Consider the following 25,964-nt stretch of genomic DNA (forward strand, 5'->3'; position numbering starts at 1 on the left):
CAAAACCACTTCATAGCTGCTTAATTGTAATCGGAATCATTACAACTATCACGTAGGAAAGTAGCCAAGGGTCCATACTGCAAGATGAAACTGCAAAAGTTGATAAATTACATCTAGAAAATGCACCAACAATCGACGAAGCTTGAGTGCCTACATAGGACCGCGCCATTGTTCTCGTCATCGTCTCAAAGAACCGTTAATAACTAATTAATTGTAATCAAAATCTGCGCAAAGATCACATAGGAAAGTACCCAAGGGTCTATTCTTTGAGAGGCGACTCTAAAAGTTCATAAAATATGTGCAGGAAATGAGAAATTCGTGAATTTCCAGTGACTGCGTAATATTTCTATCTCCCTCCTTGTCGCGCACACTAGCGCTCTCTCTCGCACGCATCACGTATCTCCCTCCTTGTCGCACGCGCAAGCTCTCTCTCTCGCACAGCTCGACCGTGCCACCTCTTCGACTATCATGTACTCCTATTACCTCGAGCGAATTTCCTGGTCAGAATAGCGAACTTAGGGACTTCTTGTGGATAATGTAGGGATCGCGGTGGGTAATGTAACCTATATAAAAGGCTTTTTTATTAGTAACTATGTATCGATTCGTAAATAAAACGCATACGAGTGATTACTGAACGTTGTCACAAGATTATATTCTCAGATCCACCTGTAGAAATTTATAAATCATTTTGAAAAAGTCGAGAATCCTTGAAGAAAGTGTACGTTCACTAAACGCGGCGGTAGACTCGTAACTCTGTTACGCGATAGGTAATTTAAAATGTATAAAACGTTTTTTTATCAGTAACTAGCGTGATTCATAAATAAAATTGTATTAAATACAAACATAATTTATTAAATAAATAAATAAAAAAATTTATACGAGTTATTGCTGAAATATTAACCACTAAGGCAAATTTCAATAAAAGTTTCAGTAAAAGGTATCAATAAAAGCGAAGCCGTGTTAAACGAATATGATTTTATTCATCAAATTCTGGATTTGTTACAAATCATTTAAGCATTTTCGCGATTAGATCTTAAAATATATACCTGTGAGTATGTTCCCATGCGATAATCATAATTATTTTAATTCCTTAACGTTGTAAGCGAGGGGGCAATGATATAGAGAAGAGCTGAGCATGCTATTCAATACAGTTTGTAAAAATCGCGAGTAATGTCAAACATAGTGTATTTACAATGCCTGGAAATAATATCAATTGGAAAACTTATAAATAGTGCGTTGAACGCGTGTGACACTTGCAGCATGTCAGTCTTTTTACAAATTTCACCGGATAGTAATAGGAAAATCCATTGATTGATATTAATTTAAATTATGCATACATATCTTTTGCATAAACAGTTAAGCGCAAAATTAGTACAATGTAATAGATTCATAAAATCCATTGAAAATTGTATATTGTAAATTGTATACGTAAGTCTTGTTAGTAAAATCAATCGAATCTCTTTTTCCACCACCTTTCATGGGAACGTACAAAAGCAGTGTGTTTACAAAACGATACGGCACAGATCGGGGATCAGACAGCGTTTTTTACCATAGTCTTATGTGTACTCTCCGTTATTAAGCAGCTCGTAAACAATTCAGTGCTGCAAGTAGTCCACACTCTGCGGCAGTGTTATCAGTCTCCCCTTCGAAGTACATGAAGTCCTGAAACATACGCGTTCATTAAGCATCGCTGAACCTATCAGTTCGCTGCACACCAGAACGATGGAATGGAACACGGAATGAAAGACATACAATCAAGAGACAAGCGCCAAGTAAGACTGCTTTCATCTTAACGTCCAGATCCAGAGGAAAGCTTATTCCAAAACGGTCAGCATCCGTGAATAATTCTCTACCGAAACCACTCCAGCTTTTCTTAATCTCTCCCACCTTGTGCTCGCCATCCGCAGACCTCACCTGTAAAAGCAGAAGATGAAAATACAACGGAAGAAAGAACGAATCGCTGATGAAAAGAGACGTGCAACTAGCGTAATCTACACGATCCGAACAAGTTCTACCTTAAACGATACGTTCACACAGCACTTGATCCAGGGTCCTCTTATTGTCAACACAGTTTCGCGGGACGCGTCTCGGACAGAAAACGAGGGCTGCCAAAGGCTCCAGTCTTGCGTCACCGAGCCCAGCAACGTATCTCCGGAATACACTTCCAATTCCTAAACAAACATCGGTCGATAATATGGGGGAAAAGATAACGCAGCTCGCTACGGTTTTATCATTAATTCGAAAGGAAAGTAAATTCGATCCCGTCTACTTGATAGGAAACAATTCGTATGCTCGAGGCAGACGAGAAAAAAACTGTCCCGTGCACAGCATATTCTTATATTAGAATTCCCGCTGAGTGCTAGTCACGTGCTGTGCAACGTGCGTGCGCAGAAGCCAGAATAAGGTTTGAATTTAATCTAACAGATTTACATCGTTCTGGTAAATTAGGCGTGAAAATGTAGCGGGGCGCGATACAGAATTACAGAAAAAAGCAAGATATTCCAAATAGCGTTCCCTGCCTGCATCGGAGCTCTCCTCATTGACAATAGATACGCTCGGCTCCGTGTCGAAATGATAGAAAAGTTTGCTAATGCATAAAAGCTTGCCAGGCCGGTGCCTTTCAAAGAGGATCGATCGTGACCGGCCTTTCCGATGGGTCGAGAAGCAGGCTTTTCGTCAAAGGTAACAACCGTCGCAGATGGTGCGCACGTGTGAGGCAAGTTTGCGCGTGTGTGTGCACCGCATGTTCGAGGAACCCTCCGGGGACTGTTTCGCGCGGCCGTATCTGCTGGCGTACCGGCCACCATAAATAAAGAGGTAATTACGGTAACGCGGAGCGGACGTGTCCTTCATGGGCCGATTGGGCATAAATTGCAGTTGTTAAAATCTTAACATTGAACCGATGATTTATTGCCCCCCGCTCCGCCGCTTCCGCTTCGCTCAAGGCCGCGTCCCGTTTCTTTTCGTTAATACAAGAAATATGAAATACCTGCAGGCAGCAAGGGCAGCAGCAACTGTCGCACCTGCAGGGGCGAACCATACGCAGGATTTCTTTTCTGCTGTTGTCGAACACCTCGAACTCACAGTGACGGTACGTCCCCAGGCAGCAACGCGCGCAACAACCCGAGTCTTCCACGACATAAAACACTGGCTGGCTTAAGGCGTTCACCACGCTGTACTTATTCTTCGTTTCGAATCCAGTGAAAGCTGTCCAAATCATTAGATACAGATCCCTCGATTATTATTATAACGCAACGACGATCTAATATAGGTATATTATACACTTTCTGAGTATCGCGAGGTTTAGGTGGAACTAATTCTTTTCTCCTTAAGCTGAACATTAGACAAGATACTGTACTCCACATTCGCTTGATATTTAAGGGTCGCCACATAAATTAGAAGATTTACGATATCTAAGAACGGTACGTGCGATAACATTCTCTACAGTGAGAAGTGAACCGTTTATTTGCGCGGTAATAAACGACACTAACCTTCGAGTAATTCCACTTTCTGCATCACGAACAGGTGATCAAGGGCCATAAGGTATTCCAAGCCGTGTGGATAGGTCGTACTCGGTGGCGACCAACCAGCTGAAATGGGACAAACAGTAGCATATTAGTGTAGAGTTTTATTTAAATTCATATTATTCAACGCGTGGATTTGTAGATGCTTGGCTATTAAAAATTCGAAATCTTAAGTCACATTCACTTCCTCCGTGTACTCTGCACCCGTTATTTATTTAAGTAGCGCGTTATCGGTTTTTTAAGCTACTTAATCGGAAATGGAGCGTGCTACACAGTGTCACCTTTTCTCCTCGTCCGTAAGGAATCTCGTGTAGCCCTTCCTTTTTGGTCCGTACCTCTTTAGCGTGTCTCTGAAGAGAGCGCGAAGTCGCCTTCGTATTTGTTGCACCTTTACCTTCCAAGACGTCTCGAAATATTCCGATTCCATCACTCGCCTGTGCCGTGCACGTCGCGCCGAACAAATCCGCTCTTAAACCTCCATAAATATCGGCACGAGGCGAGCAAAAGCGTGCCTGCCTTTCAATCAAAGCATTTCACGGGTACCTTCGCCGAAAACATTTCGATAATATTCCTTGCTGTTTTCTGGCTATTCAAACTTTCTTTGAATTCAGATTGCTTTCCGCAGTGGCTTCAGCGTTTCGAAACACGTATGCACGTCTCGTCAACTTATTCAGCGCAACGATGTACTATTGGCAGCACTTGACACACTGACAATCGCTTGTTCTCTCAAGTTTCTCCTACTCGGCAAAATGATAAAACGTGTGTACTTTTCCTGGGACACATTTGCTTCCTTAGGCTGGTCCGCTTTGCCACGTTATCTTTACAGATAAAGGAAACAATATACGTTCTACTTGGGGTAAAAATTTTCCAACTCCCCTCGATAGTATTAGAAAGACCGAAGGTCTACCGCGACGCGAATCCACATTTTATGCAACGCGATCGCAGCCCTTCGTCGATGGCAAATTGCCGATCCGCCGACGCACTTCCGGCTAGGCTGTGCCCTTTCACAAATTGCACCTTAACTTGCAGCTCCTCGGTCAAAGTGGCCACCTCTTCGCGGCTTGCCTCTGCCATTAAGAGAATATTTCTTGCTCGGCTTTTAAGTTAAACCAACTACAATTTATATCTTTAATCGATTCCCATCGAGACCGTCATGTGACTGGCGTCTTTCATAGCTAACCGCCTCTCCGCAATAACTGCTTTATTTCTGCATAATATTTGAAACGAGCGGCTGAAGAGACGAAACAAAAGAAAGAAGGAGAAACGCCGATAAAAAGACGCCCCGTCCCGAGCGGAATTTCCACATGGCAAGTTTCATTAATCGAGACTCACGCAGCAATTGTAATAATCGTGCAACTCTGACCCGACCAAGGAATCCTTGCGTACATCCATAAAGAGATATCGGTAGGGGTGTCGAATGTCGATACTCGATGTATCGGCTACCTTGGACAGCACTTCTACGCCGTGGAAGTAACAGGAAGCCCGAATGGGTTATATACTTAGAAAGACAGAGAGGAGAGCAGGAACTGTAAAAAAGATGACGGCACAGAGATCGCAGATGACGACGACGGCGATCCTCGAACAGCGACGAGGCACGTAAAACTCCCGGCGATTTGCTTAATTACACGGCATGCCAGCTTCGATCGCCGATTTCTTTCCGTTTCGCACGGCGTACCGCGTGTGTATTTACTACCGATAAACAGTAGGAGACGCGCTGCGGGAACACGAAACTGGATGGCACTTATCCCTGCTGCATACGTGACGGCTCCCATCAACGAAGCCGACTATTATCTACTTACTGATCGTCACTTGGCAAACAGCGACTGTACGGCGAGGTTCGTTTACGAGCCACTCTCCTCTTACCTCGAGCGCAGATAACGTTTAGTGACTGATAGGATAAATCCAGGCTACGAGACGGTTGCCTGCCTAAGCATCGAGGAGATTTCGAAAACGTTTAGCGAGTTAATGGGAATATTGGGGACCCGTGGGCCGGAATCCAATTACGTGGCTCGCCGTCCACTTGGGTCGTCTTACATCTCCGACTTGGAAAAAGGAATTCTGTCTTGTTCCCTGTTATGTATAATTACTAGTAGTCGCGGTTCGCAATTCTTTGGGCCTTTGTTTCTTTGCACCACTTCACTCCTGCCGCACGGCAGATTCGTGTGAATAAATTATTATTCGTCCAGACCGTGCCGACGCGACGAGAAAGGCTTTGTTATCAAGGGCAGAGTATTTAAAGAACAAACTTGATGGAATCCGATACGAGGTAACAATTGCCGCGAAGCGATAAGTGATAAGCGTGACGTGTAAACATATTTGTTGGAAATACTGTTTGGGAAATGTTTCAACAGTTATAAAAATCATGGGGTGGTAATAATTTTACCTGACGGTGGCACTGGCATTTTCGGCATGCTAAAATCTGGAATCGGAAATGCATTGGGTGCAGGCGCGGTTGCAATTGGCTGCATAGGCGGCATGGACGTGTAAGGTGGCGGCTGGGCCATGGGGTATTGGAAAGACATATTGTTCTCACCTAAAGGAAAAAAAATAAATTCAGGTTTAACGGGTTAGTATTCCCTGCACAGTTGTCTGAAATAAAGGCATTAAATGTATTCCACTCTTTCATTTACCGATTCCGTCTTAAGATTTCTACACTTACTAACCGCCGATCGAACAATTCTAAACAATTCTAAACAAATACGGCACGGCAATACGGGTTAAAAATACAAATGTCAAATTGACCTTCGTCTTTATATTGAAATATCTACGTAATAAGATTAGATCGCTCCCAACATACAAGGCAGCGCTTTATTATAATTGCGTAAGTGTTTGGAAAATCTCTACGTTAAAAAAAAGAAGCCTACCTAAAAAGCTTGTGAGCTAAGCGCTTACTCTGTTTCGTTAATGTTTTTTGGCGTTAGGTTATGTTTGATGCCTCGATCGATAGTTCTATCCGCACGGCGACCACTCTTACCGAGAGAGTAGTCGCGCTGAAAATTAGTTAAGAAAAAGATCGCACGATGACGAAACTCTAATCGTAAATACTGTTTATGTTATTGAAATTGTCAGGTCATTGTCCGCTCGTTAGGGTCGTTGTAACTTGATGATACGAACTGTATGCCCCACAACTCAATGTTTTTGTTAATTAATAACAATCTTTTGTCTCCCTATAAAGTTCTCTCCGTTATTTTACTCGTAAACTGATTTCAATCTATCTCGTTTACGTAAATATATTTTATATCTTCGTTCTAAGTTATATAGATTGTATTATATTTTCTCTGACGAATTGAAATTCCTCTGAATTTTCTGACAAAACGTTTCGATGATTCTATCGCCAACGTTACTGATGAGAAAAAAAGGAACAGTCAATGAAAATTATTGCTTACGTATTCCGTACACTTGGGTAAAAACTTGGGAACGAAAAAATCAGCTTCAAACTAGTTTCCACCTTATCATATGTGCTAGTTTTTAATAGCCATGAATTAGGTCTCATGAGGTGTAATCGACAGTTTCCTCGTTTGCTGCGAACAACCTCGATAACTTTTCGTTCGTGCGATCTTTTTCGATAGAGCGCTGCAACACGCACTGATTACGATTTGGTGAACGAACGACAGTTACAGAATTACAAAAATTACGTATTCCGTGTAAGAGTAGAGGGGACACGTTTCGACGCTGTCTCAATTAACGGCACCGCTAATCAACGATAAGCGCGCACGCGTACATACATTCCGAGAATCAGACGCATCGTTCCGTGCATTCCGCAGCAGCTGATTTACTCAACCGCTTCGTTTCAAAGTTATCGAAGCATTATGTCGCATTATTTCGGATGAAAGATTTGGTCGAATTATAGGAACGTTCGTGATTTCCTGAAAGTTGTATAAGAATTTGTCCCCGGGTGACTATAATAATATAATGCCACCGTTCGTCACCAAATGCTACGTAAAGTGATGCATTGTTCAGTTATGTACACTTTCATCGGATGATGTCATCCTGTCTCACATGTGTCTGCGTCGCATACCACAAGGTCGTCAGTGTCGTGCCTGCTGGAATGGCGTATACATATGTATGTACGGCCACACTGCTGCATACGCACGCACACGCAGGTACTGCACGAAAGAAATGGGCAGGCTGCTGTGCGCATAAACCGCAACGAGATACGGTAGCAACGTGCGCTTCCGGTTTTTCAGAAAAGCACGGTCACGTCTTTCGAGGATGAGAAACGAATGTATCGAACTTACGAGGACTTGTTACTTGGTTTTCCACGTTTCCCTTCCCTCTTCTTTCTTTCTGGCACGAAGGACGAAAAGGATGCTCGAACTGAATGCAGGGTTTGGTCTCAAAAAGACTAATTTCCTGTTACGTATGTCCTTGCCGACTCTTTCTCCCCCCGTCTATTTTAAGGAATCGCGCTTCAAGCAGTGTTCTCATGTGAGAAGCACGATGACTCAATACGGTCGCCGTTCTTACGGAAAACGATGACTGTAGTTGCAACTATCGCCGACGAAACCTGAATTTATAAAACTTGCAACCGACCGATTTTCTGCGGTGCACTTTTTTGCGCCTTTGATAGAACGTTTTATACAACTTTCGAATGCGACGGGTAGACGGGAATAAGGGTAACTGTTAACAAATAAGACATAATTCTTCGTTCGGTCATCGCTGCTAATAAACTAACGAAGCATGTAGTTGTACCGAACAAATAACGAGGTCTAGCCGTTTACACTTGAACAAAGAGAACCGTATTTCAATGATACATGGTGCAGAGTCGATAATTTTAACCGGTTAACTCGCTGATTTCTCCATCTAAAACGTCCCCGATGTATTCAACATTGTTTCGTTCGTAGTAAATACGTTATGTACTCTTCTGTACGAGTGAAATTTGGAAAATGAGGAGTCCAGTGGAAAACAGGCACGAGCCACCGTTTCATCATTTAATGGTACATACAAAGAAACGAAAATTTATGCATAGGGTAGATGTTGTCCTAATTACCGTGCTTTGACGCCGACTTGCTCGCGGAGGAATTAATTAGCGACTTCTCTTACTTTAATTTTGCTTGGTGAAAATTTATATTGGTGTTTTGAACTTTTCTCTTTATTAAGACATTTTTCCGATTGAAAATCTTAATTTTCCATATTTTTTTAATTGAAATAAAAATACATGTTTTTGTCCCAATTGCCGTGCCCTGAAAAATGCGTTGTCCCTATTCCCGTACCCTTTTTTGAATAGCGTTCCTGCGGTTAGGTTATGTCTTTGAACTTTGAAATGTTCAAAACATTTTTTTGCTCTACGAGAGGTGTTTTTATGTAATTTTAATATGACCTTTTCATTACAAAAGCAAAATATGCAAATATAAATTTCTGTTCACCCGTTCTGAGAAACGAAAGTAAGGTTAGGTTTAGCAGTTACGAAGGGAGCCAGTGGGCACCGAGAGGCACGATAATAGGGACAAGCGTTAAATTCTTGTCCTAATTACCGGATTCACTTTAAAAATACAAAAACCTTTCAAAAGTGCTCATTTTGCTATTTTTTCATAAAATTTCAACCTTTTATGATATAATAAACACTTTACATAAGTGGAAATCATGATAATCATCAAGTTATTCACTTCTGTAAAGTACGTGTTCCTTACCGTTTCCGGTAAGGATTTAGGTAAATCCATCGAAATCATCATGTACATTTTTTTTTTACTATGCTTTAATTGTTTAAAAATGCAACCTTCTCGTTTGTAACACAAACATTAATAGTTTAACTTGATTAAAAAAAATTCTTTCCCTCTTTTATTTATGCGAGTTTTTTGTTGTCGTACATCTACGCTATGTGGCACGTTCCCACTGAGCCCAACTGAGCCCTTGAAATGTTGACGACGAATCAACTCATTTTGTCCAACACGGAGGAATTTTCGAACGACGAGCTATAACTCGCGTTCTCCCGATTAACAGGTTAAGGAATGTTTTGGTAATATGAATAAAACTCACTGAACGCTCCGGAGCGTCGAGGTCGTGGATAGTGGCGTCTGGAAGATAAGAGAATGACACTTGCATCCGGTAAAGGGAGTTTCCGTGATTCCTCTCTTACTATTTTCCTCGAGCACGGTTTTACGCACGGGAAGAAAAAGCGTAGTCGCAGTCTGCTCGTCCAGCGACGCTATTCGTTGGGCTTTTCCGTATGAATCTGCGAGAGCCAATCGCGCGGCCGTTTTAGGTCGCGATCGGAGCAGAGAAGGAAAGGCGGTGGGAAAGTTTGGAAACCAGACTTAAGAGAACACGATTTCGGGATCCGCGGAGATAAGTGTTGGGAACGTAAACTGGAGTGGTGTACGGTGTGATTGGTGTGGTAAAGAGGCCGAGGAGGGCATAGGGGTAGTACTCGATGGTTGTGTGGACTGTGCAGGAGGTTGAAAGAAAATGCAAAGGCAAACGGTGATAAGATGGCGTCACGCACGTCAGACCTAGGGAAGAAGTGACGAAGCGAGGGAGTGAGGGGCAGAGGAAAGACAGGACAGGAAGGAGGCTGGCCAGGCGAACTGAGGCGAACGTCGCCAGGGGACCAGGGGACTGCGGTGTGGTGTGTGACAGAGAGTGCGAATACGGGTGCTGTCATGTCGTCGTCGTCTTCGCCTTCGGTCCCTAAGAACGACTGCGTTCCGATCACGGTGGTGAAACGTTGTGCGTGATACGTAGATCGTTCGGTAACACCATCGATGCCTTTGTTCGCCGATAAGAGCTGCTGTCCCCTTTCGAACGCGCTGCTGTGGACTGTACGAGAACGTAGTTAGTACATAGTTGCAGGGGCGGTCGTTTTTCAGCCGTGCTCGAGAAAGAAGGGAACGCGCAAGGATAATAATCGAGGGAGGCTAGGTACTCGAGAGAGAGAGAGAACCTTCCTCTCGGTCCTGGACACGTCGAGGAGGCCGAGGAGGAGGAGGAAGAGGAGACGGAGGAGGCGAACTGGCAAAGAGATGCGCGAGTTCAAGGTAGTCGTCCTCGGCTCGGGCGGGGTAGGCAAGAGTGCGCTCACCGTGCAATTCGTCTCGGGATGTTTCATGGAGAAGTACGACCCGACGATTGAGGACTTCTATCGGAAGGAGATCGAGGTGGACAACTCGCCGTGCGTGCTCGAGATCCTGGACACCGCCGGCACCGAACAGTTCGCGAGTATGCGCGATCTCTACATAAAGAACGGGCAGGGGTTCGTGGTTGTGTACAGCCTGACGAATCACCAGACCTTCCAGGACATCAAGGCGATGAAGGAATTGATAACGCGCGTGAAAGGCACCGAGAGGGTGCCGGTGCTGCTCGTCGCCAACAAGCTCGACCTGGAGCATCAGCGGGAGGTGGACACCACCGAGGGCAACGCACTGGCGCAGCTCTGGGGCTGCCCGTTCGTCGAGGCGTCCGCGAAGAATCGCACGAACGTCAACGACGTGTTTGCGGAGATCGTACGCGAAATGAACTTCAGCCCTGAGAAAGAGAAGAAGAGCTACTGCTGTTGCAGCGTCCTCTAATGATTAATCAAAACTTCTCAGTCGGGTTAACCTAGCCACGTTTAGGTAATGGAAAACGTACGATATTTCGGTTCGTCCTGTGGCTACGCTCTCTCTTTTCTTGGGCTCAACCTTGGGCTTGTGCTGTGAATTCGCCAATCTATAAGACTAACGTTACCCCGAATCGTACCATGGATCTTCGTGAATTCGACTATGTCAAAGACTAATGCCGTCTCTTGGTTCTTTTTCTATCGGAAGATCGCAGTCCACCGTTTGGCTGGCTGTTAAATATTTTAATATACGTGGATAGTATTATATGTAATATTATTGTAATATATAATGATAGATACGTAAGTGGGCAATGGAAGAGGCAACTCCGTCAGCAAAGGACCAATACTCGACAGAGAAGGAGCGAGGACACGGATGGCTTGAAACCAAACTCGATATGTCTAGCTTTCTGCTCAATCTGAAACAAGCGCCCGTCTCGTACTCGTTCCAATCCACGAACCTCTATTACTCACAAGGGTCGGATGGTAATTAACAGAGCGTCCGAAAACCGTTTGCAGATATTGAAGGAATCACTGTGGTGGTCAGCTGTTTGACATAGTGGGAGGAATTAAAACGACTGAATAACTGTTATTTACAATGTATAGTCAGGAACTCGAAAGAGAATAGATGGTCTTAGATATGTATTGTGCAATGATATCCGTTAACGATATATATATTACCCGTGCTCAAACGTCAGAGGCTGAGGTAAAGAATAACATTGTATAAAGCGCCCGAGAGCGGTTGGTCGTTAATGGTTCCGGTATTGAGTGTACAGTTCTAATAGTAGAGATGCATTTTATTGAAACAAACCTAGGGTATCAAAAGCTCATTGCTGATTTAGTGGAATTTTATATTCGGGACAACTGATATTCGGACAGCTTATTGTTAATGTTTCGTTGGATTTCGCTGCAACTTTTTCGCATACCTGCTAATATTTATATTCTTGTTTCATTAAGGATTTCATTGGCTTCGAACGGGAACCTGGAAGCACAGTGTCTGTTGTTTGAACCAGCCGAGGCATAATTAGGAGAAAATGTTGAAGATTGACAAGCGTAGAATGGAAAGGAGAATTGCGGTAATGTTACAGAGGAACATTAATACATAACGTCAATCATAAACATAATTATAGGATTTATATGGTAAAGTCTGTATGATAGAGAAAAAAAATACAAATTCTTTATACGATTCCGATAAGTTTTATAGCCAATTATAAACCAGCAAGAGAGAAGGCAAGACTTTGAAACCTGTTTTTCACAAAGGCTTGCTGGTACATTGATCCCTTCAACTGCAAAATACGTGTGTGGTACTAGTAGTAATATCTAACGTATCCATTGCTTCGTACGAAACTGAGAATCTTCTTTCGAAAGGACAACAAAAAAAACAGCAAATCGCCATTGAGTTTGTAGACGTAAACCAATGGATGTATAAAAAAAAAAGGGAGCGATGGGCTCCCTTATAAGTAGCTGTAGGTTGTGTGTAATTTTTCTCGTGTGATCAAAAATCATATTATCCGAATGTTAAATACTGCTTTTATACCATAACAGTCATTACGTTAGCTCGATATGTTATTAATATTTAACGCCACTATCGAAGTCATTAATTTTCCGTGTGTTCGCTGCACGACGTACCTTAAAAAGCAAAATAAGGGCTCGGCTATCTTTTCTTTTTCTTTACGAGTTCGATCGAAGGGTGTTAATCGCGATCGCTGAAGAGACAAGAGAAAAAGTCTATTTAAAGTTTGTATAATAATCTGGCTCGTTCGTCTCGATTTACCAGCCTTTCGGATCGATTAAGGATGCTGAATTTTGTACACGAGAGATAGTCGCTTCCCGGTCGGAAACGAGTCGAAGGGCCCTTACAGTCGAACTGAAAAGTTTCGAACGAACTGATGTACAGTATTTCTATCATTGGTAGTTAGTAGGGTCCGACGACGCAGTCCTGGGATTTTTGGGAATAAGCGTACATTATCATTCTTTCTAATCGTCGGTGCAGTTTGAGAAACGGCTGAGCATGTGTTCTAATCACGCGAAGCATTTGATTATTCTTGTCGCGACTGAACCTTCTCTTGTCGTCGAAATTTTCAATATTAAGTTGCCGATTAAAGTGTATATTTTGAGACACATAGAAGATAGCCTCGCGTATTCGACTGATGAAGGGTGCTAATACGTTTCGTCAGCTTCAGATTGTCGGAGCGTATAATAACCGACGTAGCGAATCGGCCATCCATATTTCGTTCACTGTACTCCACTACTAAACAGGCGTGAAAGAGGGAAAAGGGAAGAAGGGGAGGGGGGAGGGGGAGGGGAGGTGCAACAGATAATTATTCGTATCCTCTATTTTATCACTCGGAAAATTTGTAGTCTCGCTGTGATCCCGTAGATGTAAACCGCAGTTTTTCTATTAAAAGACGACGATAATGAACGCGCGTGAAAGCCTTTCAACAGCGAATCAAAGGGCCTCTTTGTGAAACGGTGTAATCGCTCACGCTCCTATTATCGTTGTGTTTTTCCACCCTCCTGGGTTTTCTTTTTGTGCTTCTCGAAAACCATGGATCTGCAAAGGGCGAAAGTGGGATGGGAAAATAGAGGTGCGGATAGCTTTCCAAGTATACACATGTCTCTAATATACGAGGAATAACGAAATAAAGGAAACAAGAAATTACTTCTATATTTGTATCGCTTCTGAATAATTAACGCACGCACGCACACGACCGTGTTTAAGGATATTTTTCTAATGAGAAAAAAAAAAGGGAATGTATTAAAACGTTTGTACAAGAAGAAACGCGAAATTGTCCGATTTACTTGGGAAGCTATCGGAGAGAAATGGAGAATCGAGCTACGCCTAAGTCAGCATATCAGTGTCAAGGACCAGGTTCGTTTTCTTCACTTCTTAGTTTCGGCCAGCAAATCCTTCCGCGACTTTTTCGAGATAGAAGCTCAAGGGAGAGAAAGCACAACAACTTCACCACTCACAGAAACGATTCGCATACGATTTTATAATTAGATATAAAGAAATGAATGTATGTGTGTGTGTGTGTGTGTGTGTGCATGTATGTATGTATGTATACATATGTATATATATATTTACACACACACACACACACACACACACATGCAGATTTGTTAAGCAACTGGGTCACATTAATTCGGGAATGAAAAAGAAGAAAAAGAAAAACACCACGATTTAGATGTATATCGGCCTTTCAGTACTACCTGCGTATGATATTGAGTACGAAATACGTTATATTTTTTACAATGTGAAGAATCTGTAAATATTATAGCGTCGAATTATATATAATAATAATAATGATAATGATAATAATAATAATAATTGATAAAAAGAAATACCGATAAATGAATATCCGACATTTGACAAAAGACAACAATGAATGGCTTACAGTAAAAAATGTGCATTTCATTGACGGCTTAAATGTTCATGGGACACGTGCTCGTGTTTCTTCGTTTCCTTATCGCCGTGACCGATTAAACGGCTCTCTGCTGTGTTCGCGCGATCACTTGGGTAGACGAGAAAACGGATACTCGAGGACACTTTATAAAACCACACCACCCGCGAAATATTTTCGTTCGCTGGTAATTTTAATCCTCTTTCAGTCTGCTTATACCGAGCTGCGTTCAAAAGGGAAATACATATACACGAAAAGAGAAGGCACGCGTTATTTTTTACCTGTAGTAAAAAAAAAAATAATAAAATAAAGAAGAACGAAGAAGTAAGATGTAAAAATATGTACGCTTTGTGTATTTCCCTCTATAATGCGAGTGTAAATAAACGAGTATCAACGAAAAAAATACATTATTGCCCTTCTCTTTGATTGTAAGAGAAGCTTTAAAATAACAGAACCTATGCTTAGCAATATTTTTCCTTTCTTCTGTTTAAGATACTTTGTTTTAAGCTTCAATAGATGATTTTATTGGTGCATTCAGCTTGAATTACCAGCATAAGAATCTAGTCAATACAGAATTCTTGTAACTCAATGACATGGAAAAAAGAGTGCGCAGCACAGACTTGGGAAGCAAAGTTTTTGTATGAAAGACATTGATTCTGTTTAGTGTAGCGTGCTGTTACTATTAGTAGAAATCGACAAGTTTGCAATTGGATTTCATCGACAGGCCTTTTTAGCAATTAACTGCTCCTCTGTACACGACAAAGTACTAACTTTTTCCATGGAAGCATTGAGATCTGTCCTGGGAAAGCTACCCATTTGATCCTGTCTCGATACTCTGGTGCACATTTTTTCTTTGTACGCAATTTTTTCACATTTTTTTATTACTAACCATTGTACTGGCATTTTGGCAATATCGCACAAATATAATATAGAATAAAAACAATTGTTTGGTACTGATTGGATGATCCTTGTTACTAATCACGCGTAACACCTGCTGTTCAGTTACAGCATAATACATAGCTGAAGCAACTTAAGTTGAGAAAACACAGGCAGTTCAACCTGAAACGAATAATTCATTCAATCTTCTGACACAATCGTGGGCTTCTGTGGCTGATACTCTAATACAAGCGGAAATGACTTCTTGATTTACATAAAGATTCGAAATTTTTTGAGAAAAAAATCTCTTGGGAGTCTGTTCATCGTATTCGTAGTTTGATTCAAGACACTGCTCGCTGAAGCAATACAGAGAGTTTAAGGCATCTTGCAATAGCTGTGCAGAATCTTGCTGTGTATCGTTATTCAAGCTTGCCAGACAGGTGGTAAACAAGTGAGCATAAGGAGTATGCTTTACGCTTCCATCGAGCTGTCTAATATTTTTAATTAACGATTGATACACTTTCTCTTGATCTTGCATTCTTTCGAATAGTACAAACGTTTCACAGAATTGCGAAACGGACTTTAGCAGAAATGCAAATAAATCGTTTCCACCGATGGACGGGTACTCCAACGATAAACAGCATGCCTCTACCGTTAAGCGTAAAAAGTGACTGTACGCTTCGATTTCATTGTATCCGAAGACAAACCAGTATATCGTAGTAAATTCCACGCCTAATTTCTGATATTCGTCTCTGGTCGATCGAAGGATTAAGTGACGCAAAAAGTCTTCCTTCAGTAAACACAAATTTGACAAATAACTTCGTAGTCTCCCCGAGGCCTTTGGGTCCTCTTTCAATCTGTCTAGCACGATGAAACAACGCCTTTCGTAATCATTCATTATATCGACTATGCTAACACCTTCCTGCGTTAAATACCAAAGAGGAGCAAAGTACAATTTATCTATTGGCTCGATCAGGCATTCGATTCCAGTAATTATTTCTTCTTTCGTGGGCACAGAAAGTTTGTAACTTTTCGTTTCCACTAAATATTTCACTATTCTTGCTATTTGTCCAAGTATTTCGCTGCTTACGTATTTTGAAATGGTCGTATTTTTCCGCAAGAAAGACATCTTCTTAGCCAGAGCCATTGTTAAACCTTTAGCGTGCGTATTATTAGTACATCTGGCCAGCAGCATTGGAATATTAATAAGAACCGAATTTATGTTTGGCGCATTGAAAGTATCTGCCTCCAGATACGGTATAAAAACATTATTTATCAAATCCTGTACTTTGATTACAGAATTGTCCAATACAGCTCGTACGAAGTACATAAATTTCTTTCCGTTCCATTCTACGTTTTCTATACAAACGGTTCTTAGGACGCTGGTTATGATTATTTGATTGTTGTCTTCTCTTATTTGTATAAACGGCGATAATAGAAGCATATCGTTGGCAGAAATCATAATATTTCTGTAGTCGGGATGACCGATAGTGATCTTTACGAGTATAGTCAATACCAATTTAAGATCCTTCAAAAGGAAGAGTAGAACAACTTTCAAATTTGTCGACGTCTGCAAATTCGAGTTCCGCGTAATGAATTCGTTAAACGCGTGTTCTGTATGCGAAGATTCTGGGTAGCTTTTACCATCATGTTTCGTTAGATACGCCGTCACGATTTCATAAATATCTGATACGTCTCGATGCATCAGTATTGTCGTAACGACAGTATGACAGAGCTCTTTAAAGGTTTCTTCGTTCGGCTGTCTAAGGGCAAACGCAAGATATTCCAACAGATTTAAGCAGTCCTTTTTATCTAATAAAGTTTCGTTCTTATAAACAAAATCAAGTATCGAATGGTCCCATTCTTTGTATCTGCATAACAACTCTTTCACAAGCTCTCGTTTGCCATCGAATATGGCGCAACAGAGTTCTTGTAAACTTAAAACAAAACTCGACTGTTTAGGGTCCGATTTCGATGACAAGTGCTGCAGACACTCTATCAAATGAGTGTTTTCAGATAGCTGTTGGTCGTTCTGTATAAACTGTATAAAGTAATAGCATTCATTTCCAATGGAACGCTGCAAAGTAATCATGTTGTTCTCATCGTCGTCCAACCCTGCCCAGCTCAAATAAATGTTACAGTCGATTTCTTTGATTTTATTTAGCAGTGCATCTATCATTTTCTCGTTCAAGATTGTTACCCCAGTCTCTATAAGCGTATCTTCACACTTGACAAACTGTTCTCGGCCGAATGTAACGTTATACAATTTCTCAAGACCATCGGAGGTGACGCTCCCTTTAACTCTACGCTCTAAACAACTCTTTATCGTCGAAATTAATCTTTTCAATATAATACCACGCCGCTGATATTTCTTTGCGCTCGACACTTCTGTCAAATGGATTAGTTCTGGGTTCGTTAATAGCAATAAGACTTCCTCGAAGCTGATCAGAAAACATTCTACGCTCTCTTCAAGATTCGTAGACTGTATTCCTGCTTCCTTTAATCCAAGGAACTTAGTATACGCGGTCAATATTAATTCGCATATGCTATCTAGCAATCTTTGAAAAGGCAGTTCTTCTATACATTTCCTAACTATCCCCAGCATCTCTGTACACAAGTTGAAAGGTACATGCAAAAGGGATCGAATTAGAATCTTCTCGTATCCAAGATTCCACATTATCTGCATAAGCAAATACGAAGACAAAGGCGGGCACATATCAACTAAATGGCCACTAACGATATCTTCCGCTAAACGTTCCTGATTCTGAAACTTGGTGTTCAGCAATAAATATTTATACGACTGCGCACATTTCTCATTATCGATCAATGCCTTTTCCTTGACGGGTATACCGTAGGCCTCAAATATGCCCATCATCGATTTGCACAAGTCGTCGATGCGGTCGCCGCTCTCGGTTGTTGTACGCGAAGAGAGGAATTTTAGTTCTCCACATTCCTGATTCTTCTGCATAAGATACATCTGAACCTTTCTATAGAACTCGTTCAATTCGTCCATTATTGCTTTTTATGAATGTTTTCTTATATCTACCAAATTGTTTACGATACTGTAGCGAACATTCTTACATCCCTGGAAAATTATTGCGATTATTAAGAAATGTATCAGTCGACAAAAATTCATCAATCATTATAAATATAATATACATAACTGACAGAAAAGAGAAATAGCCCAAAGAAATACATACATACATACATTACGATTACCATTGGTTACACGATTCTGTTGCAACTTGCAACGTAATTTTCTCCAATTACAACAAACCGAGCTTTCCTATTTCGAAAATACCTATATAGTATTATAACATCGACAATGTGGTCGATATACGTTTGTAAATGGGCGGCGGAAATTAAATATGGTTTCGATACGACGTATATATGTAATTCCTTCACCAATATATCAACGTCAAATTCAAGATAACTGTATTCCCCTATCCTGATAATTGAATGAAAATTGTACTGTCACTGCTTAATACAGAGCAAAACGAGCGAACGAGAGCGAAAAGCCGATTCCATTTCATCGAATTTGTGCAGAAACCTAAAAATGGTTCGTGCGTGGTACATGGACAACAGCGATGCTGATCAACGATTGGAACACTACAAAGAGCCACCTGAATTTCTCTCCCTGTTAGACTTGTATAAAATAACAGGGGTTGAGTACTTTAAGGTTAGCTCGCAGTTAACGTATCAGCATTCTTCTCATTATTATATATATATATTATTCATATTCTGGTCAACAACTGTATGCGGTTTCAATTGTTTTTAAATATAGCTGTCCTCATATTTGAAAGTCTGATAGCACTGGAACCATTACTACGTATTCTCCTTGTCACAAGTATAAGAAGGAACCCGTTTCACGCATGACCTGTAGCCTTAGCTAACCCAGACCTGTGTCTGAACTCGTCGGTCGGCGGGTTCTTTCTTATACGACAAGGAGAATAGATTTAAATTGATAATGTTAATTTAGGTTGATTACAAAGACTACAAAGACGACAGCACGTTGACGGAACTAAGAGAAACGCGTGGCTACAGTTATGAAGATGAAATAGTATGCTCCAAAGAATGCCTTCCAAATTATGAAGAGAAAGTAAGTTACAAAATGTAAATCACATACCTATTATAGAGAATTTATGTATTTTGAACATTTACTTAGTTGAAGAATTTCTTCACCGAACACCTTCATACCGACGAGGAGATAAGATTGGTCCTAGACGGATCAGGATTCTTTGATGTCCGGGACAAGAATGACCAGTGGATACGCATCGAAGTGAAAGCTGGAGATCTGATAATCATTCCCAGTGGAATATATCACAGATTCACTTTAGATAGTAATGTAAATATATTAACGTACGATTGAACGTATCACATTGTCACTTGGAATTTATTTATTTCCTTTTTTTTTTCAGAATTATATAAAAGCAAAACGATACTTTATTGGAGAACCTGTTTGGTTGCCTTATAATAGACCAGTCGATGATATGGAGTGCCGCGAAAATTATCTTAAACGCTTGCACAATAGTTTCCAAACACCATCTGTCTAATATACATGCTTCCATTAATATACAATTTAATGATATACGATACAAATGTTACATCGAGATTTGTCCACTTAGCGGTGTATATTAAAATGTATATAATCGTGTCATGTATATTTACATCCCATAATACTGAACAGAGCAGTGGAAAACCATTCATTTTAATAGATTGTTAATTTTCGGTGTCACCGGAGTATTCGGTCTTTACAACGTGTGTGTGAGAACTTTATGAAACATGTTCTACATGTACGAGTTGTTCATAAGATATAATTTGTAAAAGTTTATACCTGTTACGGTGAAAAGTTTAAAATAAAAGTTTCGTCAAGAACATTTACAGTTTATTCTCGATTAGCAAGAATCACCGTCTTCGCTTATGGTACAATTTTTTATTCTTCTCAATTAAATTATATACATAAATAAAAAAAAACCTTGTTTAGCTAAATACCGAGTTATTTGTATAGATCGTTCAACATTAGGCTAAATCTGGGCCTTGCGTGACTTTGTACAGAAATTCGTTTCACGCGTTACACCTTGCGAAGTTTCAAACCTCCAATCTTAATGCTTAGTAATTTTATCTAAACAGGTCAAATTACGCGAAAGAATGTCGCAATAAATGTACAGCCACGTTACCATCGCACCTTCAAAAGAACCGTAATAAGAAGAAATACACCTAGCTGTAGTCAAATTATAAATGTCATTGTCAAGGTGTAAAAGTTCGAATCAGAAATAAATACTAAATAGTCCTATTACATTTAGACTGAACAGTCACTATTGAATCATTCCAAATAGATAGAAGCGTGCTTTCCATGTCTAGAAATTTTACCCACACGAGTGTACGCACTAACCATTCTTACATGGTACATAAATAAGAAAACGATATTAGCAGTCTCTTTGCTGCGTCTATTTACTATATTAAAAGTCAGCATTAACCGTAAAACTGCTTTCGATCCTGTTTTGCATAACTCCCCACTTCTGATATTCCCCAACTTTCTTCTCGAAGAAGTTCGTCTTACCTTCTAAAGATATATGTTCCATGAAGTCAAACGGATTTTCAGACATATAGACCTGAGAATTCAAAGACGATTCATCAGTAAACGTTACGACCAAATCGAATCACCAGTTGAAATATTTCTACCCACCTTTTTACAGCCCAGTTCGAGGAGTAATCTGTCCGCGACGAATTCAATATACTGGCACATGAGTTTACAATTCATACCTATCATTTCGACAGGCAGGGCGTCTGTTAAGAATTCTTGTTCGATTTCAACGGCGTCCTTGATAATCGAAGTGACTCTGTCGCACGACGGTTTCTGTACAATGTGTTTAAACATCAAACACGCGAAGTCGCAATGTAATCCCTGCAAAAGAAAAGGAGAAATAGAACCTTCGCTTCGATTGATCTTGCATTTCCTTTTTTACAGGGGTATGCGCACCAACCTCGTCCCTCGAAATAAGTTCATTGCTAAATGTAAGTCCTGGCATCAGCCCCCTTTTCTTCAACCAGAAAATAGCAGCGAAGCTACCACTGAAGAAGATACCCTCCACTGCGGCGAATGCAACTACGCGTTCAGGAAAAGTCGCACTGTCGTGGTTTATCCAATTCAGCGCCCAATTGGCCTTTTTCGCGACGCACGGCAAAGTCTCAATCGCGTTAAATAAAAAGTCCCTGTAGAGAAAGAATAATAACGTGAATTGGGATTCGTTAGTACTGGATAATCGAGAAAATATACTTGCGCTACTTGCCTCTCTTTAGCATCTGCGATATAAGTATCTATCAATAAAGAATACATTTCCGAGTGTACATTTTCCATGGCGACTTGGAAGCCATAAAAGCAACGCGCCTCTGTGATCTGCACTTCCTGACTGAATCGCTCGACAAGATTTTCATTCACAATTCCATCGGAGGCTGCAAAGAATGCTAAAACGTGAGATATAAAATGCTTCTCGCTGCTAGTTAAACGATTCCAATCAAGCGCGTCCTGCGAACAATTATTATTACTATCTGCTGACTCTTTCTTTAATTTTAAACATCCAGATATAAATGTGGAAATTATACCTTAGAAAGGTCGACTTCTTCCACGGTCCAGAAAGAAGCTTCTGCTTTTTTGTACATTTGCCAAACGTCGGGCCACTGTATGGGAAAAATGACGAACCTACGTGGATTGTCTTTGAGCAACGGTTCCAATTCTGGATCGAATTCAGTTTCTTTTAGCTGCACTTTTCTCACAGCTTTCATTTTAGCCACCTGCAAAAATAAACGAGTGTTGGTACCATTATTCAAACATTTCACGAAGAGAGACGAGAAGGTTATTTACCACATTTTTTACACCATTCTCATGGGAAATAGTTGGCGAAGTACATAATTTTTTTGGAGAAGTCTGAAAACAAAAGGGTGGCAATTAAATAATAAATAATATTAAGATTGTATGTACATATTCATGACGCTAAAGCGCAACTCGTGGAACTGTACATAAATGAAAATAATCTCCTTGGTAATATCCAATTTAGTTTATTACTTCACTTTGGACATAGTGAAAAAGATATGTTTACCAACATTGCGAATAACCAAGATACACGGATTGCCATGGGTCTGAATAATCTACTGTATTGCACAATCGTGTGCAACAACAGGCATTCCACTCACTGTCAAGTTCTGTGGATTATAATTATAAGGAAACACTGAAATTATATATACCTACGTATAAACCCAATCATCTCGCAAAATCAACAGATACCGTTAGGTAAGGCTTAGATAAGGAAGAAACTTAATAAAATACTACAGATACCATATTTTCAATAGAAAAGATTTTGCTTTCATTTTACATGCAATTCACTGAATTCCGAGGTTTTGCAATAAATTTCCTGAGGAACTTAACCTTTTATACTGCACACGATATTAGAAATATTTTATTAAGAGCAGTGCTTCTCTAGTCTTGGCCAGGTCTTGGGTAAAAACATTTGTTAACACTCACATATGTGTACATTCATAATAAATTAATAAAACATGCAGAAGTAACATACAATTTATAACGGACATGATTAATTAAAAATCTAAAATTCTTATTTCGTAAATCTCCGGTAGATCCAAGCGCATATATATAAATAACGAACTCTCATTATTGCACATGGTTTTCAACATAAAATGAAATTTGAAGTAACATAGGAACGATACGACCGAGAAAATTGATGAACGTGTTCGATGCTACAGTAAGAAAATGATTACCGCAAAATTGCGAAACGGCTACAAATATTCTATAACTTGTAATTAACGATAACTCTTGGGAAACACATTTTATAAAGGAAAATCTGAATAACTTACTTTTTCCATGAGAGAAACATTCTCGAGGTGTTTAAGAATGTTCTCTTTCGTGGAGACTTGAAGAGGCATCGTGAAATTTGATAACTGTCACAGAAAAGGCGAGCAGGGAACAGCTTTTGCAGCAAATTAGTAACGAGCAGTGACGAGGCACCGTGCTCCTGAGGGATCGAGTACTTTAATGTTAAAAAAATCGATGCTACAAGCTACAAGTATCCTCTATTGGTGCTGATACCCTTCTTCGCGCCAAATTGTTGTCGACCAATCGGCTGATTACATGTTGCCGCCAAAACGTATCAGCTGTCAGGATGTTGAAATAAGGGTATATTTACGAATGAAATCCATTGGAAAAAATAATTCTCCCACTAAAATAATTCTGTTTGTGTCATAACAAAAGCCAAGACTTGAAAACGTCATGTAAAGATAATCGCTTTCCCGCGTATTTCCACGGATTGCGCATGACTCTCGGGCGAGTTATTTCAATGCGCATAAAGCATGATCTTCAATGAACTGTACTCCGTAAATAGCTACTCGGCCATTTAAATACCACGTAACTTTTCATTTTCGTTTCACCAATAGCATGTTTTCATATTACGGATAAGTAAAATGTTTTATAATAGATAGGCATCTGTCGGGGTTTAGTGATTACTTTTACAGCGCCTTTTACAGCTGCGTTCAATTACTTACAACATGCATAAAAGTTGTAACAAATTGACATTTCATAACATTTCATAAGTAACATTCTCTTCGTTAACGTTTTCTTTACATCTATAACACGAGGGTCCGTGGCGCGGACCATAGCGCCACTGGGTGCCACGTGGCCGTGGCCGTGGCCGTTCTGTCAGTAATCGAATCCTTTAAAATATCTGACATCTGTTATCTGTTCCAACAAAATTTATTCGTCCTTTACGCTGGTAATAATGCTAATGTGAAAATGGCACTATCTAGCACCTGATTTTCAAAAGTTGAGACCTGAGGCGGGTCCCTCGGACGGAACGTGGTTAAGGAGGAACCAATGGTACGTTAAGTATTGTATGCGACGGAGACCCGCCTCAGGTCTCAACTCTCGAAAATCAGACTATACAATATTTCAAGTTCAATAACCAAAAGGATTGTTGCTTTAAAAAAGCGTTTCATACATTTCATATATTACCGACCATGCACTTCTGCTCCTGTATCAGGATCACATATAACTAAACGTTAGTGGCAGAAAATATATCTCCCTCCTCCCTCTTCCGCAGCACAGCCGTGCCACTTCCTTTAGTATCATGTATTCCTGTTAGCTCGGCGATTTCCCTGGTCCAAACAGCCCACTCGGGAACTTTTTGGGGATAACGTAGGGATCGCGGTCGATAATCTAACCTACATAAAAAGGCTTTTTTATTATAGTAACTATGTAGTCTCGTTGTCACGAGACTATATTCTTAGATCCACCTGTAGAAATTTATAAATTATTTTGAAAAGGTCGAGAATCCTTGAAGAAAGTGTGCATTCACTAAACGCGGCGGCAGACTTGTATCTCTGTCCAAAAACTCTTCATAGCTGCTTAATTGTAATCGGAATCATTACAACTATCACGTAGGAAAGTAGCCAAGGGTCGATACTGCAAGATGAAACTGCAAAAGTTGATAAATTACATCTAGAAACTGTACTAACAATCGACGAAGCTTGAATGTTTACATACGACCGCGCCATTGTTCTCGTCATCGTCTCAAAGAACCGTTAATAACTAATTAATTGTAATCAAAATCTGCGCAAAGATCACATAGGAAAGTACCCAAGGGTCTATTCTTTGAGACGCGTATCTAAAAGTTCATAGAACATTCGCGGGAAACGAGAAATTCGTTAATTTCCAGTGGGTGTGTGATGTTTTTATCTCCCTCCTTATTGCGCACACTGGCGTTCTCTCTCGCACGCTCCACCTATCTCCCTCCTTGTCGCACGCGCTAGCTCTCTCTCTCTCGCGCACAACTCGGCCGTGCCACCTCTTCGAGTATCATGTGCTCCTATTACCTCGGCGAATTTCCTGACCCAACAGCCAACTTAGGGACTTCTTGTGGATAATGTAGGGATCGCGGTGGGTAATGTAACCTATATAAAAGGCTTTTTTATTAGTAATTATGTATCGATTCGTAAATAAAACGCATACGAGTGATTACTGAACGTTGTCACAACACTATAGTCTCAAATCCAGCTGTACAAATGTATAAATCATTTTGAAAAGATCGAAAATCCTTGAACAAAGTATGCATTCACTAACCGCGGCGAGAGACTGCTAACTCTGTCCAAAAGCACTTCATAGCTGCTTAATTGTAATCGGAATCATTACAACTATCACGTAGGAAAGTAGCCAAGGGTCCATACTGCAAGATGAAACTGCAAAAGTTGATAAATTACATCTAGAAACTGTACTAACAATCGACGAAGCTTGAGTGCCTACATAGGACCGCGCCATTGTTCTCGTCATCGTCTCAAAGAACCGTTAATAATTAATTAATTGTAATCAAAATCTGAACAACGACCACATAGGAAAGTAGCCAAGGGTCTATTCTTTGAGAGGCGACTCTAAAAGTTCATAAAATATTCGCAGGAAATGAGAAATTAGTGAATTTCCAGTGACTGCGTAATATTTCTATCTCCCTCCTTATTGCGCACACTGGCGTTCTCTCTCGCACGCTCCACCTATCTCCCTCCTTGTCGCACGCGCTAGCTCTCTCTCTCTCGCGCACAACTCGGCCGTGCCACCTCTTCGAGTATCATGTGCTC

At 40.6% G+C, this 25,964-nt stretch overlaps 5 protein-coding genes across 12 annotated transcripts; 2 read left to right on the forward strand and 3 right to left on the reverse strand.

Moving 5' to 3' along the window:
- Positions 1 to 960: 960 nt before the first annotated feature.
- Positions 961 to 9,653, reverse strand: LOC143374085 (phospholipid scramblase 1). Of its 5 annotated transcripts, XM_076821944.1 has the most exons (8): positions 9,501 to 9,581; positions 7,763 to 7,859; positions 5,908 to 6,057; positions 3,492 to 3,590; positions 2,990 to 3,207; positions 2,016 to 2,171; positions 1,753 to 1,914; positions 961 to 1,662 (listed from the first exon to the last, which is right to left on the reverse strand). In XM_076821944.1, exons 1-8 carry the CDS (start codon positions 9,564 to 9,566, stop codon positions 1,576 to 1,578), a joined length of 1,035 nt encoding a protein of 344 aa, XP_076678059.1. In that variant the 5' UTR covers positions 9,567 to 9,581; the 3' UTR covers positions 961 to 1,575. The 5 variants fall into 5 exon arrangements, with proteins under 5 accessions (XP_076678059.1, XP_076678060.1, XP_076678062.1 ...); XM_076821945.1 differs by lacking the exon at positions 7,763 to 7,859 and having other exon boundaries at positions 9,501 to 9,653; XM_076821947.1 differs by lacking the exons at positions 7,763 to 7,859; positions 9,501 to 9,581 and adding an exon at positions 6,417 to 6,807.
- A 225-nt stretch (positions 9,654 to 9,878) lies between these two features.
- On the forward strand, positions 9,879 to 15,402 carry Rap2l (Ras-associated protein 2-like). The gene is made up of 2 exons (XM_076821950.1): positions 9,879 to 14,093; positions 14,174 to 15,402. The coding sequence occupies exon 1, from the start codon at positions 10,484 to 10,486 to the stop codon at positions 11,027 to 11,029; it is 546 nt and encodes a 181-aa protein (XP_076678065.1). The 5' UTR covers positions 9,879 to 10,483; the 3' UTR covers positions 11,030 to 14,093; positions 14,174 to 15,402.
- On the reverse strand, positions 14,785 to 18,363 carry LOC143374082 (uncharacterized). Its single transcript, XM_076821936.1, has one exon. It carries the CDS (start codon positions 18,346 to 18,348, stop codon positions 15,514 to 15,516), a length of 2,835 nt encoding a protein of 944 aa, XP_076678051.1. The 5' UTR covers positions 18,349 to 18,363; the 3' UTR covers positions 14,785 to 15,513.
- Positions 18,364 to 18,825: 462 nt separating this feature from the next.
- Adi1 (acireductone dioxygenase 1) lies at positions 18,826 to 20,212 on the forward strand. Its single transcript, XM_076821949.1, has 4 exons — positions 18,826 to 19,014; positions 19,315 to 19,434; positions 19,501 to 19,680; positions 19,754 to 20,212. The coding sequence occupies exons 1-4, from the start codon at positions 18,892 to 18,894 to the stop codon at positions 19,886 to 19,888; spliced, it is 558 nt and encodes a 185-aa protein (XP_076678064.1). The 5' UTR covers positions 18,826 to 18,891; the 3' UTR covers positions 19,889 to 20,212.
- Positions 20,213 to 20,248: 36 nt separating this feature from the next.
- On the reverse strand, positions 20,249 to 23,426 carry Rnrs (ribonucleoside-diphosphate reductase subunit M2). Of its 4 annotated transcripts, none has more exons than XM_076821937.1 (7): positions 23,202 to 23,426; positions 22,198 to 22,260; positions 21,939 to 22,127; positions 21,626 to 21,861; positions 21,320 to 21,548; positions 21,022 to 21,240; positions 20,249 to 20,947 (listed from the first exon to the last, which is right to left on the reverse strand). In XM_076821937.1, exons 1-7 carry the CDS (start codon positions 23,268 to 23,270, stop codon positions 20,795 to 20,797), a joined length of 1,158 nt encoding a protein of 385 aa, XP_076678052.1. In that variant the 5' UTR covers positions 23,271 to 23,426; the 3' UTR covers positions 20,249 to 20,794. The 4 variants fall into 4 exon arrangements, with proteins under 4 accessions (XP_076678052.1, XP_076678055.1, XP_076678056.1 ...); XM_076821940.1 differs by lacking the exon at positions 23,202 to 23,426 and adding an exon at positions 22,855 to 22,885; XM_076821941.1 differs by lacking the exon at positions 23,202 to 23,426 and adding an exon at positions 22,759 to 22,777.
- Positions 23,427 to 25,964: the final 2,538 nt, after the last annotated feature.

The sequence above is a fragment of the Andrena cerasifolii genome, chromosome 10, assembly GCF_050908995.1.
Source record: "Andrena cerasifolii isolate SP2316 chromosome 10, iyAndCera1_principal, whole genome shotgun sequence".
Classification (NCBI taxonomy): domain Eukaryota; kingdom Metazoa; phylum Arthropoda; class Insecta; order Hymenoptera; family Andrenidae; genus Andrena; species Andrena cerasifolii.

Bases quoted from the DNA above. Each gene is read 5' to 3' on its own strand.
- Adi1 (XM_076821949.1), top strand. From the start codon at position 18,892: ATGGTTCGTGCGTGGTACATGGACAACAGCGATGCTGATCAACGATTG. The intron at 19,015-19,314 runs GTTAGCTCGCAG...ATGTTAATTTAG, and splicing joins CAGGGGTTGAGTACTTTAAG to GTTGATTACAAAGACTACAA. The intron at 19,681-19,753 runs GTAAATATATTA...TTTTTTTTTCAG, and splicing joins GATTCACTTTAGATAGTAAT to AATTATATAAAAGCAAAACG.
- Rap2l (XM_076821950.1), top strand. From the start codon at position 10,484: ATGCGCGAGTTCAAGGTAGTCGTCCTCGGCTCGGGCGGGGTAGGCAAG.
- Rnrs (XM_076821937.1), bottom strand. From the start codon at position 23,270: ATGCCTCTTCAAGTCTCCACGAAAGAGAACATTCTTAAACACCTCGAG. The intron at 21,862-21,938 runs GTATAATTTCCA...AATTGTTCGCAG, and splicing joins AAGAAGTCGACCTTTCTAAG to GACGCGCTTGATTGGAATCG. The intron at 20,948-21,021 runs GTGGGTAGAAAT...TTGAATTCTCAG, and splicing joins TCGAACTGGGCTGTAAAAAG to GTCTATATGTCTGAAAATCC.
- LOC143374085 (XM_076821944.1), bottom strand. From the start codon at position 9,566: ATGCAAGTGTCATTCTCTTATCTTCCAGACGCCACTATCCACGACCTC. The intron at 3,208-3,491 runs GTTAGTGTCGTT...TGATTTGGACAG, and splicing joins GAAAGTGGAATTACTCGAAG to CTTTCACTGGATTCGAAACG. The intron at 1,915-2,015 runs GTAGAACTTGTT...CTGCTTTTACAG, and splicing joins GTGTGAACGTATCGTTTAAG to GTGAGGTCTGCGGATGGCGA.
- LOC143374082 (XM_076821936.1), bottom strand. From the start codon at position 18,348: ATGGACGAATTGAACGAGTTCTATAGAAAGGTTCAGATGTATCTTATG.